Source organism: Scomber scombrus, chromosome 12 (assembly GCF_963691925.1).
Source record: "Scomber scombrus chromosome 12, fScoSco1.1, whole genome shotgun sequence".
NCBI lineage: Eukaryota > Metazoa > Chordata > Actinopteri > Scombriformes > Scombridae > Scomber > Scomber scombrus.
The window spans coordinates 19,326,017-19,340,915 of NC_084981.1; the positions used below are offsets into that span (position 1 = coordinate 19,326,017).

General features: G+C 39.3%; 2 protein-coding genes across 2 annotated transcripts in view; both read right to left on the bottom strand.

Annotated features, from left to right (window-relative positions):
• The window catches only part of dnajc9 (DnaJ (Hsp40) homolog, subfamily C, member 9), a 149,520-nt gene that overhangs the window by 44,954 nt on the left and 89,667 nt on the right, over positions 1 to 14,899 (bottom strand). The gene's annotated exons all lie outside the window — the stretch shown is intronic.
• The window catches only part of ryr2b (ryanodine receptor 2b (cardiac)), a 63,445-nt gene that overhangs the window by 30,170 nt on the left and 18,376 nt on the right, over positions 1 to 14,899 (bottom strand). The window contains 26 exon segments of the mRNA XM_062431051.1: positions 524 to 601; positions 765 to 902; positions 1,207 to 1,296; positions 1,457 to 1,535; positions 1,801 to 1,964; positions 3,209 to 3,349; positions 3,451 to 3,541; positions 4,098 to 4,318; positions 4,612 to 4,781; positions 5,439 to 5,559; positions 6,157 to 6,265; positions 7,060 to 7,246; positions 8,547 to 8,682; positions 9,326 to 9,429; positions 10,008 to 10,140; positions 10,448 to 10,562; positions 10,690 to 11,021; positions 11,274 to 11,386; positions 11,518 to 11,629; positions 11,835 to 12,035; positions 12,190 to 12,795; positions 12,895 to 13,108; positions 13,427 to 13,653; positions 13,961 to 14,047; positions 14,300 to 14,459; positions 14,680 to 14,840. Coding sequence (XP_062287035.1) covers positions 524 to 601; positions 765 to 902; positions 1,207 to 1,296; positions 1,457 to 1,535; positions 1,801 to 1,964; positions 3,209 to 3,349; positions 3,451 to 3,541; positions 4,098 to 4,318; positions 4,612 to 4,781; positions 5,439 to 5,559; positions 6,157 to 6,265; positions 7,060 to 7,246; positions 8,547 to 8,682; positions 9,326 to 9,429; positions 10,008 to 10,140; positions 10,448 to 10,562; positions 10,690 to 11,021; positions 11,274 to 11,386; positions 11,518 to 11,629; positions 11,835 to 12,035; positions 12,190 to 12,795; positions 12,895 to 13,108; positions 13,427 to 13,653; positions 13,961 to 14,047; positions 14,300 to 14,459; positions 14,680 to 14,840 — 4,290 coding nt within the window.

The window sequence follows — 14,899 nt, forward strand, 5'->3', positions numbered from 1 at the left end:
CAAGAAAAGAAACGCAGGTGAAAGGCAGCTTTAAGTCATAGCCAATAACATCAGATCCTATCACTCCCTTTAAAAGCTGCAGCAGACAAGGAAGTGAGTCTTCAACAAGAAAACAACTTTTGTCAATGTGTCATACATCCAGTATCGCACACTTCAAATATGATACCAAGGACAGATGATGTGTTGTTGTTTGTTGACTTCACATTTCAGGAGACCCTGTAATTTGTGTCACTGAGTTGTTCTAGATGACAATTATTGTCTGAGCAATCAGGCTGCGACTGCAGCAACTTAAGCCACTCACACGATTGCATTATCTGACAGTTTCCAATACTAATTCTATCTAAATGCAAGGGAATATTATTTAGTTTACTCAGACATGCTGGACAAAGTGAATACTTCTTTGTTAACACAAAACAAAACTTAGTAAAAAGCCAGGATAAATACTTCTGCTAATAATGAGCCAAGATTAAAGCAGAACCAAAGGTTTACGTGGTGTGTGAAGCACAAAAAATGTATTACTTACACTCTGGTCCCATGTTAAGGTGATGTTGCTCATGTCCATAGGTTTGGGGCTGAAGGTTGATGCTCCCTCAAAAGACAACTATGTCACAGATCACATAACTGATTACTTAATTCAGACACAGTGCAATCTTGGAAAATGTGTAGCACATAAATCTTTTCCCAAGAGATTTGTGATAGAGGCCCAATAAATTGCTCACACCAGAGGCAAAGTGAATGTGACCTACAGTAAGGAGTACACATACCTGTCCAGACTGTGAGATTCTGCGAGTGCAGGCATGTAACCCAAATGAATCTCTTTCTTTAGTCCTCTCTATGGTCCATCCAAAGGCCAACATACTCTTTATTGTCTCTTTAATGGCCCAGCGGTATGCCTCCTTGTCCTGGGACACACATAAATGTAGATAAGCCCTCATTTATAACTGAAATTAGTAGAAAGAGGAGAGCAAAACATGTTTGAACTGTTTTGATATTTCAAAAACTTAAAAAGAGTCTTGTCCCCTCAATAGACCAGGTTTTGTGAAAGAGGCAACAGGGTAATAATTCAAAGACCAAGAACAGAAGCATTTTAATCTTTTATATTGAATACACCACATTCGGTATGCAAGTGCCTCTGGGATGTATCAGTTCACTGCTTTCTTTACTAAAGTACATTCACACACGCACACACCATAAAAAACTCTCTACCTTCTCAGCCAGAGCCCTGTATGGTTTGAGGAGAGGGTGAACCTTGGTGTTCTCACATAGCTGCTCTCCATGAACCCAGCCATTGGCAAACTGACAGAGACAGCACATAGATTGACAGAAATGTTTTCACACTGTTATCTTAGAAATGTATTTTTAAGTGGTTCGGTCCTGACCAGGATATCATTCATCACCTTTAATTGTCAACTTTAACAGGTTACTCAGATTTGAAGAATAATTACTGTGATACTACCTTGTCCAGTGACCACTTCTCATGGGTATGCTCTGCATATTTGTTCACTACAAACTCCAGTCTCTCTGGCACTGAAACACTAGTGCAGGAAAATAAATCCTACATTATGTAGCTCTATCACACAATGACACATTTAGATACATATAATAATGGTAAGCTTTATTAATAGCATGAAAATAAATGTTCATATTTATTCCTCTTTGTCCTAAAGTTATTTCTGTTTACCAAATTAAAGTTTATAGTATACTTTTGCTGGAACAGAACAGGTCATCTTCAAGACATCCAGAATCAAACTGTACTATTTTTTAACCTTAATCAATAAAGATCCATGGTCTGTGTCTTACTTGGAGGTGTCTACAGGCTGGGGGTCAAAGTGTCCGTCTGTGTCCATGGAGATGTTTCTCTCTTTCTGGGAAATACAGCCTGGGTCAATGTGGTCAGGAGGCAGGGCCTTGGCTACGGCAGCCAGGCATTGGACACACAGCTTAAATAACTGTGGCTCATAGGGCTGTAGGAAGGGAGGAATAAGAGGGGAGCAAGAGAAAAAGACAACATGGGACACAGTAAGACAGAGTCAAAAGAACAAAGTTTGGAGATTATTGAAGAGATTTCAAAGCTACATTGATCCTCCTGTCCTATTATCTGTGGAACTTGGAGAAATAAACAAAAAGTTTGCCATCATCCTTCACATTTTACAAGAAAACAGTGATTGTAAGAAGGAATGGTGCATCATTAATGTACACATTACTTTGCTAATCATGTATGTTTTTCTCTCTTAGACACATGAGACACGTGCAATTTGGACACAATACACCTTCCCACTGAAATTTCAAAATTGATGTTACTGTGCTTATAAGTACAGAGGTGGCTAGGTTATTAGTGGAAATTGGGTGGAGCAGAAAAATGAATAATACATTTACATGCACTGAAATAGCCTGGTTCAACTCAAATCTGCATTTGTATACAGCTGGTCATGAATCAGACTTCTTCCATCTTCCAATGCAACACTGAAGCTCTGCAATTGTATGATACTGATTAAGCCTGGTTTCACGTGCTTTGCAACAGTAATGCAATTGTAATGTGTGTCCTGTGCATGTGTATGAATTTGAAAAACAAACCATTATTACAAAGCCAGATATTTGTACTATACAATTTTTTCTCTATTGCTATCAATGTACACTATACTTTTGAATTAAATTATTTTGTGATTGTGTGATTACATCACATATACTGTATGTTATACTATGTAATATGTTCTCTGAAGAAGTTACACGACTCAGCAATGCTGACTATGGGCTCAGCTTCTGCAGCCGTTTGATGTGGAACTGAAGGACCTCATGAACCTAGTTATTTGATGTTTTGATGTCTTCAGTCAGTCAGGTAAGAGACTGTCAGATATATAATGGTGCATGCTTACAGATGAAGTGCAAGAATATTCAGTTACTGATTATGTCTGTTTGAGGATGGGAGGTTTCATACCAGGATATAAAAAATTAACTCAGTTCCTTCTAAAAGTACACTTAAGGGACACTCGCTGTTAGGTCACGCTTACTCCTGAAATAGATTTTGGGGAGGGCGGGAAAAAAAAAGGAGGCAATGAATCAATGATAGGATTACACAATTATTAAACTGTCAAAATATGAAACATGTACTCTCTCTGTAACGTTTTCGGTGCTGTAGGAAAATGTTATACTAATTTCAAATTATCTGAACGTAATGTGTACATTAATGCAGATGTTCAATATGTTTTACCTTTTTTGCCAAGGCTTTAAACACCCCCCAAAACAACTTTCGAGACAATTGGAGCTCCTCGTCAGAGGCCAAGCCTTGGTCCCCCTGTCCTCCAGTTAGCGAGTAGTACTTCCACCTCTGCTCGTAGTGACTGGTTAAGAGCTGGTATACAAAAGTAATGATCAAAGTCAGTAAACAATGTTAAAATGATCCATCTTATTGATATATTCACATCAAAAGTAAAATGCAATTTCTGTAGCTACCTTTAGTGGCATCTTGCTGTGGTCTGTGAGATTGGGAACATCAAAGACAAGACGTCGAAGAAGAGGCTGCATCATAGATGGCTGGAGTTTACTAAGGAGACCAATGAGTGCATCATTAGTCACCACACCCACCAACACACACATACGCACACAATGACTCATGTAATGACCGATTATCATGTCTCCAAAGAATGACACAACACAATTAAGAAGATACTTTGGGCAAGATGTTAATTGACTTGTTACATTTTGATTGAATTTGGTCAATTATATCCAAACGGGGCAAAAACAGGCTTTACAGTGATTCATCCCATATAATGAGTGGACTGATGTATCTGCATCAGTTAACAATGATTTGTTGCAATTTCACATTATTCGTCTCAGCATGTGATTTCATCCAACACCAAAATGACAGAGAGGACAATGAAAGTTAATGGTGCAAATAATTAGCAAATCAATATCAGCAGACCACAGAGGATGCGGCTACCAAAAATAACTCTGTACCATAACATATATAATCTATCAGCGACTTGCTGAAAAATCAATTTATCTGAAGACAGAAACGATTCTTAACAATAATAGTCTAGTCTAGTGGAGACAAAGACCTCATTCTGGTGGTTGTTCTACCATATCAACTAAAACGCTACCTGCACACAGCCAACAAACAATCTTCAATAGTGTCTCTCTGAGCCTTGGTCAAGCTTAGAGATTTGGAGAGGCAGTAGATTGCCTGGATGAGAGAATCCAGCGTCGAGGCATGGTCCTCTAAACCAGAGAATAGAGCTGAACATTTGGTGAGCAGGGGGAGCACAGCTGTACACAAGTATCTGTTGAGAGCCAAGGCCATGTCAGTTGATCCTAAGCCAGCCTGTGATGAGAAGGGAGGTTACACTTACACAGAGTCCAATTAATTAAGTTGAACTAAGAAGACAAGATAGAGTAAGCTGGCAGAAAGATTAAAACAGACCATGAAGTGTGTCACAAAGTCCATTTTAAACACAACTAAAAAAACTGAGGGGACAGGGTGGGCAGAAGTGGATATTTGTCATTGTTGATGGGCTACAGCTTGTGTTAATACAAAGTCACAGGTCACTCCTGCAATGTTACACTGAATTTTTCAGCAGGTGACTGCAGCAACAAATTAACATTTTCTCTCCTTACAGTGTCAAGAGAGACGGCTGCCTGAAGGTCGGGTAGAAAGCCGACATCTAGAAGGTGGAGAAGAAAACTCTGGTTCTCTATGCCATACACCCGGTCCAGGAAGAGAACCATAGCTGCCTTGTGGTCTGGGCACAACACTGTAGACAGGTCAGGCTCAACCACCACACCATCTTGAATAAAACAAATAAAAAGATTCAATGTTACAACTAAGAGTCATATTGATTTATTGTGCATTCAACACTTATATGTTGTTAGTAGAATACTCTTGTTTGTTTTGCTCGTTGTTCTTGAAAGCTGGGAAAAAGGGAGTCTTGTTTTCATGTTGCACCAAGGTTTCCCCAGGTTATCTGCACCGGAATAATATCTTGTACTAATGCAGTATTAATGCCCTGTGCAGTTAAAACCCTCTAATATTAAAGGGAGAGCTAGAAAGCAGCATTAAGGTTTGTCCTCATTTAACATTTAAAAAGATTCTGGGAACACACAAAATTAAAATTAGTCTGCAGAAAAGCAAAAACATTTACAAAGTATTTTGTATATTATGCCATGGGTTGTTGACATAGATGGAGACTATAATAGGTCTGGCAGTGAACTGCATGCAGCTGCACATGCCAGCTACTCCAACTCAACCATTTCACCATCAACAGGAACAAGAACTTTGACATTAGAGTCACAGGGACAATGTGGCTGCACAAAATCACAGACTGGGCCTCTAATGCCTAATGAGTAATGTCATCTTAATGACTTTAATAGGCAGCCACAACAGACACTCCAGGTGTTTGTGCAATGGTTTGAATGAGTAATATGACACTACAGTCTGATCTGACCTTTTGACACTGAAGGGATTTGAAAAGCGATGCTGATGACTCCCTCAAGATCCTGAATAGGGATGAGCGACCTCAAAATAGCCCGGATACGGATAGCTTCTCCTTTACCTCCTTGAATCAACTGCAGCAATTTAGAAAAAAAACATCAGTCAGTGGTATGCAACTTCATACATAATCATATATAATGATACAGTGGTATAATTGTTTTAAATGTAGGGTTATAGCACATTTTGCACAATCCAAGTCTAATTTGTCTCACAGAAACACAGTTTTGAGTTGTTTTCTTCTAGAACTGTATTATCTTTTGCTGATTTTTTTTTTTTTTGATTTTTTTTAAGTGCTGTACTTCTCTTAATTTGCTTTTTTAGGTTTAATTATATTTGCATTTCATTAATGTAAATTTTAAATGGCAAAAATCCTTAGACCCTTATGCTGACAGCACACAATCCCCATTCCCCAATCTGGGCTAGTCTGAGGTTTTGTGTATACTGATATATATAGGCACTGCAGGGCAACTTCTGACAGGATTCAGCCAATTACTCTTTCAATATCCAGTAAATAGCATCAAAGATAGTAGAATTTTGATGGACATACTTTTGACTTATTCCGGCTCATTCTATAAAAAGAAGCAGCAAGACTTTATCCATTAAGCTTTATTGTTGGAGACATCAGTGGATATTGATGCAGGAAGGATGCTGAAGGCTTAGAGAACACTCACATGCATCTCTGGAGCACAGCGCCCCAGCAAGTCGATAAGAGCTGAATAGAAGGTCATGATGGCGTGCCCCATGTGGATGAGGTCATCATCACTGTCCTGGACAAGATTTCTGTTACACAAAAAAATCATAAAAATTAAAAGTTTGTTGAAAAAACATCAAAAGGATTTTGAGCGGAATTAAAAGACTGCATATCCCTAAACACAGCCTATTACCCAGACAGAAAAATGTTTTTGATAAAACATAACAAACACTCCTTAACAGGCTTACATCTACAGCATTACAATGTTTATTTTACATGGAGGTGACTTCCCTGGGTCTGTATTTAAAATAAACAACTGAAAAGATATTAATAAATGTTGTGCACAGAAAGCGTAGTATTTATATTAAAATCTTAAATCTCCACATGGCAAACATTGCAAGTTTAATGATTATGAACTTTGATCCCATTTGCTAGTGAACTTTTAATACACAACCAACAAGCTTACAGACTTTCATGAGAATGAGATACGACAGAAACAGAAAATCTTACCTTTTTTTTAAGCCTACAGCACAGATTTAACAAATATGCACTGAACGTTGAACTGTTTGTAATCTTGCAATCTATAATCTAACCTGCCACAGGGCAAAAATAATATAATATTTATTATACTACTTTTCATGCATAGGCTTTCGCAACGTGCTGCCACTATGGCTTTGTCATATGAGACGTGTGGAGAGAGAAGCGGCAAATACAATTTCAAACCAATTTTCAAACTGCAGGATCAAACTCATTGTCCATGCAGCAGCATTAAAGTGGTGAATTGAATCAATTTCTAAGACATTATACTATATGTCAGCCGCAAATATATGCACATGCACAAAAACTCTTGAAAGTACTCAACATATAATAAATTCTGACTGACAGTGTTCTGTTGGACTGGTAGGTGGTGCATGGTCCATCCATTGAAGTGTCCTCTGAGATCCTGATGGCTTCCTCCATGGCTGCTAAGAGACCATGTCCTCCATCACCTCGTAAGGCAGGACCAAAACACTCAGGCCGACGAATCAGCAACCTCAGCACCACGTAAGCATTCTCCTCTACACTCTCACCTGTGGTTGAGGGATGCACAGAAGATTAGAAAAACCGTTGGTGGACGGGGTGAAGTTGTGGATCGTGTGTGGGCCACATTTTTGTTTTATAACCCATTTTTTATCCCAACAGAGAAAATATTTAATGGTAGAGATTCCTATTGAATTTTTCGGTCAAGAAATTAAAGCTGCTAGGAGACCAAGAGAATCAATATGATAATGAAATAGTTTAATGTATGTAAAGCTCATAGGCTGTATATGAATGAGGTCCAACTGAAATCACTAAGAAACATGTGGTACAGAAAGCTAATGCCATTTGGCTGAACTGTCAACACCCTTAAGGACAATTTGAACTGATGCCTTCTGGGCACTGCTTCAAAGTAAGGAAATCAATAGTAGAACCCCCCCCCCCCCCCCCCCCCCCCCTTCCAAGTTAATTACCTCTATCACTAATAGCTTGGTTAATTGGGAGCATGAAGTGATGCACCCTCTTCTGCCTTCTTAACTTTTTTTTTCTTTGTTTATTGGTTTATTTAACAAGGAGCATTAATAAACCAAAACTGAATATGCACGCACATCTAAACTTAATTTAACAGGTGCTGGGAGAAAATAACTGCAGCTGTAATAAAAAGGAAGACACCCACACACTGTATAATGCGCTCTCGTGATTTAATTACATACCAACACAATGTTTTGACCCCGAAAGGTCTTCGTCAGGTGCAAAATTATTAACATTAATAAACCTGCCATGTTACTATAGTAGCTCAAAATGGACAAACCAAACACTGGCTCTAGACAGGACTTTTCGTTTTTTTTGCAAGTTTCACGGCCACCATAGGTTCTCCTACATGCCTGGAAGGAGAGGGAGAGGGTGAGGGGAGAAGTATTGAGTTGGTTGAAGTCTGCAACATCACTGATAGATGCCACTAAAACCTACACACTGGTCGTTTAAAATGACGAGTCCCACAAATGCCTTGAACTGGTTAGAAGTTGAAAAGCGTAACTAAATACATACATACATTTTTAGAAAGTAAGTTAAATAACTGATTATTAAAACTTAAAGATCTCACATTTTTAGTTTAAGTGGAGATTGAATGAAAACTAACAAAGAAAAGCAGATAAATGAAAAAAAGAATCAAATTTGTAATAGGACAGTAAAGTTTACATATTAAAGTCAAACAGTCAAATTAAAATGCATTTCTACAGCGTGTTAAACAACTGGCATTAACACCAGTGTTGATATTTTGGAATTTAAGCTATGACGGGATATCTTCTGAACGGGATAAGTTTAATGGGTCTATGCATGGAACTAAAAGGTTACCATTGCAGAAGACAGCAAAACGTAGAAAATCCAGGTAACGTTCGCCCTCCACAGGGTTCCACCCAATATCAGGATAACCTTTAGCCACTAGCCTTGGGCAGCTCTGAAGACCACAGCCAGCAAGGTACTGCACCACCTGGATAGATTAGTTTATCAGAAACAGGGTTATTACAGCACCAAATAATGGTTACAGCAAACATATTGCATTTATCCTTCAGGCTGAACCTGAATTGCCTTAACATAATGCCTTTCTTAGAACCTGAACCAATATATATACTTGGACTGTTTTGTCCTATTTGGATTTCAGGTAACAAGTTGTAATTATGCAAACGGTGACATTTATTATGCAGTGTGATGCTCATTATACTGCCGGCGACATTAGACACTACAGCTACTGCATGTATTGTTGAATGTTACCTGCATCCTGACTGATATTGTCAATATATTTATCACACAAAGACAGCTATCCAAATGCAGACTGCTTTCTCCCAAATCTATAATCAGATTACAGTCATTAATAGCAGAGGTGGGACGTACACAGAGAAAATAAAAACAAAATTTTCATAGACTGTATAGAGTCTCATAGAGCGTAGTTAACACGTGTGTATATATACATGAAGATGTAAACTGATGAGATGAGTAGAATGAGAGTGACACTGAAAAATGATGCTGTGGCAGAGCATGTTAATTACAGAGCAGAGTGCTCATCGATGTATAAATTACATCATGGATACTATTAAGAGCAGAGCCTTGGAGGAATGCACTCAATATTAACTTACCTTCTCTAGGTCAGGTTCCCTCAGTGCTAGGGCCAGTTCATTATTATCCATAACAGAGGCTGCTGCCACATCCAGCGGAGTGGCCCCACGCATGGACGGTGAAGCTAAGGAACGAAGGCATAAAATAGAGCACCGACTCATAAATTATATAATGTCAGGTTGTTGGAGCTTCTTATCATGAGGACAGGATCCGAACAGCCCCACAAGGTTATTTTCGGATCTTAAATTAAATGGTATAGTAAGAATAGGTCAAACAAGAGGGGTTTTTTCCCCTTCCATTTCCTTATGGGCAAAATAATGACATAGCAAAGGGTAAAATAGTCAGACACAATAACAGGCATTTCTGTGTTATCCAATACAACAATCCAGTGAAAAATTCTCACTAATTAAAATAGTTTTGTGAAACCTTTAGTGTTAGATTTTGAAATTTGATACAATCCTTACAGCAGCACTATAAACTATGGCATCAAAAACTGCCTCAGAGTTAAAACAACACTTCTCTTATGTTATAATTTAGTTATAAATTTTAGGTTATACATTATAATTCAGTTGATTTGAGAAATCTGTATAATGAAGAGCTGTTGTTTTGTAATGCAGTACAGTATAACTACAAGAGTTTCTGTTACTTTGTATACCACTCAGACAGACAACAAAGGGAAGTTAAGAATAAGATTTACTGTACCAAGTCCAACACTGCTGTTTTCCAGAAGGTAGCTGAGGTGGTCAAACAGGGCTCCCTGATTGTGACGGCTGATGCGGCAAAAATAACACAGGAATCGACAGCAACTGGCCACCATCTTCGGAAAGGAAATCTCCTAGCAAGTTAATGCATGCATACAAAAAAAAACTAAAAGTGAGGAGGCGATGCATATCTGTTACAAAAAATAAACTGAGTGTGTACTTTGCAGGTATTGTCAATGTAATGATACTTATCAGTAAGAAAACATCATTTTAACTTTGGTTAGATTTTATCTTTACTTTGACATGTTGCTTATGAATTACCATTAGCATAATTCAAGTGAAAAATTATTAGACTCAACTGAGTAACAGCTAATGACCTGCTTTCTTAGTTAGAAAAAAATATCAATAGTAAAAGCTCAGTACAAGTTTTATTTATCTCACCTTTGATTCCCCTTCCCCAAGAACATTGACCATCACCTCCATCACTGTCTCATGCATCCCCAATGCCCTCATTAGGTTGGGGTGCTGGTAGAAAACTTTATTGTTCATAATGTCTCTGTGTAAAAGCAGTAAATAAAAAAAGACAGAAATGTAAGAATACTCCACCACACAGACATAATGATAAGCTCACATATGTGGGAAAATGTGGAAAAATGTGGAAAAAAGCAACCCATTTAAGTTACCCTAGTCTTCTGATCATCAGCCTTTCCTCTTCTTTCCCCATGCGGACACTGAGGAGAGATCGTATTTGGCCCAGGGAGGACAAAAGAGCCATGGTGTCCTCCACCGAACCTTGGCTGATTGTATAGGCTCTGCAGAGGGGAGCTGCCATTTGGCCAGCAAGGCCTTGATACTGGCGGTGCAGCAATGAGAAAATAGCTCTAACCAGTTCAGGGTCCTCCATCTCAGTCTCTTGAGCCCAGCGCACCATTGTCTTTGAGATCAGCTTTTTGAGGGACTCTGCAGAAGAGCAAGGAGGTGAAAAGTGGTGGATGGGAAACATGCTTCCTTGGTGCTTAAAATAATCTGGGTTGGTATATATATTAACTCAACTTTTTTCATGTAACAACCAAGCTATGTTTTTTAATATTGATCCTGAATCAAATAGTGGTTGCATCTGGTCCCATGTACAGCTAAATTAATGGGCCTGCAATAGTGATGGGATGCAACAGTTTTCAAAAGCACTGTATCCAAAATATAAAAAGAAAGGATTTTGCAACATACTGTAGATGCACTCACTGAGACTTTGTGACCTATACTCCTCCACCTCTACAGTTGCCATCTTCAGCCCAAGAACTCTTCTTATAAGATTGAAAAGTCGATCTTTTACAGATTTCTCATCATCCTCTTCATCCTCTGAGTCACTGTCCAATTCAATGCCTGCACAGTAACAGCAAAAAAAGATGAGATGTCCTCGGAGGTAATCATGGTAAGTGCATTCTCAGAGCTTTTTCATTGTTCCCTCAGCTGGGATTAATAATGAATCAGTCAAAGATAAACAGTGTTCCAACCACAGTGTGTGTTGAGGAGGTGATGAAAGTCTTGCAGTGGCTGTTGAATTTCTACCGGACACGGACAGCTCAGCTGCTGCATATCCTCTCTGAAGCTAAGCAGCATGTTGATCTAAAGACAGGTTATATATAACAGCATTGACAATATTTTAACAAATGCCATTCATTAAAATTAGAAAATAAAAATCATGCAACACACATATTGCTGGAGTACAGAGCTCCTGGAACACATTAGAGACCACACCACACAACCACAACAGTATTCACACCTTAATCCTCTTAAATAACATTCATAATTTAATTTCCAGCTATTCAACCTGTTCCTGTGGAGGTGACCGGAACTCCTTGGTTTTGCGGGCAGTGAGTGCAGCGGACATGTTGAGTGCTTGCATGACCTGATTGTAGCGAAAACGTTGATTCTCCTGCAGCTGACCCACAAAGTTGTCAGAGAAGGCAACCACAGCTTCTACCCTGTGGCGCATCTGGCAATCACACAGGTAGGACAGCAGATGGCACAGCTGCAGAGGAAAGTATATTAATATTAAATCCATTATGATTTATTTTATAATTGTTTACAGAAGCAATACAGAAACACAGTATCTCAAACTAATCCAAAGGTATACAACATGGAAGAAAAAGAAACATGTCAAAGGAATCAACTTAATTATTCACCTCAAGTTTGACAGCTTCTGGAAGCTTCATTTGAAGAAGTCCTTGTTTAGGACTGTGATCTTCCTTTTTGCTGCCCCCTTGCCCTTCTTCTTCTTCATCATCACTAGCCTCTTCTTCTTCCTCCTCAGGGATTTCGGCATTTAAGACTCCAGGTTCTACCAGTTTCAGAACTTTAACCAGTTCCTCATCCCCCAGTGCCCCCATTACAAGTAGATTGTAGAACAATCTAATTAGGGGAACCAGCAGAAGCTCAGTGCTGCCTCCCACAGGGTCCCTCACACCCTGACCCACAGCCCATACTCCCGCAGTCAGCATCTCCACTGTCAGGTTCTTCAGTATGTCCAGAGGGATTTCTGGGCTGTCTATTTCAACTGCAACATCACCTGCCATCCCATCACTCCTGACAAAACAAGGACAGGAGAAACGCATCTGTGGTTTAAGGGATACACTAAGACTACAGCTGGGGAAGCCTTCTAGAGGTTGTCCATTCCTCCCATTACCACCATGACTGGGATAAAGGGTGACATTTCTAGTCTGCTCTGTCATAGGTACAATGTATTCATCGCTCATCATTAGACTAGCAGTGGCATGGCTGCTGAGATAAACCTAAAGACAAAGAACAAGAATATTAATTTATCTATTCTCCAAAGACTAAAGTCAATAAATGCAACCCAAAGAAAAACGTGAATTCCAATAAACAATCACCTGAATAAGCAGCTGGTAAAATGCAGAGCGGAGTGGGCCAGGAAGATAGGGATTCTGAATGGCATGAAGGACCTGGGACTGATCCACGTGACTGCAGATGACATGGCAAACTCTGGTGTTGCCAAGGGCGCACAAAGAGGAGTAGAGGAGGAGGGTGTGGTGGTGAAAGGTCAAGAGGTCATCAAGTTCCGACAGCTCCAAAATGTCAACACACCTACGATGTCAACACATCATCAAGAAGGAAGGACTCAGTTAATGTAAGTGTTGTTGCTTGCTCAAGAACAAATTAAAACTCTAATTGATAACCTGGCACAATAACATTGAATAAAGGTCAGCCTTCACAACTACAGTCTGTTGTTAAATGTTTAATGATTCTATACAAGTGCAAACATGTGCATGTTGCCTGGTGTTTGCAGATATCAGTGGAACAAGAAAAATGTGGATGATAGCAACATTACGAGCAAAACCTGCATCACCACCTGTGTACTTAAAACTGAAAGCCTAGTTCCAATAATTTGTTCTGCTCTCTGACCTGTTTTCATCAGGGATCTGAAGGCTCATGACTTGAACGGGCTCAAAGCATTGGACCCTCCAGCCATGGTGCTCATCTGGCCGATCTACAGACACATTTAATGTATTGCTCGGTACCCGGGTCCACGAAACCGGGCGCAGATGCTGGACCTGAAACCTTGGAGGGCACTGAGGAGTATCGTTCCTTCTTTGGCTGCGAAGCAAACCAGCTGACAGCGGCATCACATTCTGGATCGAGAGGACAACAAATACAGGGGACATGCACCACAGACCATTAAACATTTTAAAACAGTAAAACAAGTTGAAACCCTGAATAAAAAAATAACAGAGAAATAAGAAATTAGTACTCCACAGAGAAGAAACTTCCCAACACTTAACTGTTCACAAAATTTGCCAAACTGCAGCCTAATTTATCACTGATCCAATCTATTTACAACAATTTGTCCACATTTTTGATTAACACAACAGATAGTAGTAAAAGCACAAACTATTTCCTAATGTCTTTAGCAGGGTTAAAAATGAAAGGTTAATTTACCTTAACGCTTCCCAGTTCAAACTGAAACATGTTGCTGGTGGTGGGCTTGACAAAAACAGCAGGAAACAGCTTTGCACTGGCCTCCACCTGATTTTTGTATAACAACAGTACATAAGTTTAATAATACAATGCCACATGTTACTCATTACTCAGTATGGTTATTTTAAATATTTATTTTCCCAAGTCCGACTCAATTAATTTCAATATATGGGAAAGTGGTCTCAGACTAGTGGACCCCATTGTATATTAAATGTAGATTAGAACAATTTTATTATAATTGAGAGAACATACTCATTAGGATGAACAAATCTGGATTTCCCCCCCCCCTGCATGACCTACTTGGTAGAATGTGGACATCTCCACCCCACTGGAGGTAAAGGTGAGCAGCCCAGTGGCTGTGTCAATTAAACAGCCAATTTCCAGTCCTGCACTTCTCCGACTCTGAGAGAGGCCTGTGGCCACTCCGGCACACACTACATAACAGTTACATCGCTTCACACTGTGCATGAGAATAGGAATATGATTATTAGGCAGTTTGTTGCTCATTCGTGATGAAACTCAAAAGAAGCACCAGTGAATTTAAGGCACAAATAACTCATTTTTCAAGTTTTTCAGTGATACAGTAGATGCAATTTCTTAAAATAGTTTGGGATTATGGTGTAATAAGGATAATCATGGCAGCAATCAATGACATCTACTTAAATTTGGTGTGCACTAACCTTTCCTGGACTTTGCCACTGTCATCTCCGAGGGTGACAGTCACAGTGTGGATATTGTCAGGGTCAAAAGTCATGTCATGCAGATGAAAATCTGAGGTTATCCAGCCTACCCAGACATTAAAAGGCTCCTGACCTGGAAGAACCCTCACGGAGTAGTAATACTGAAATAGAGAGGTCAGTTGGTGTCACTGAATTTTGCATGCAATGTTTTCAATGTGGC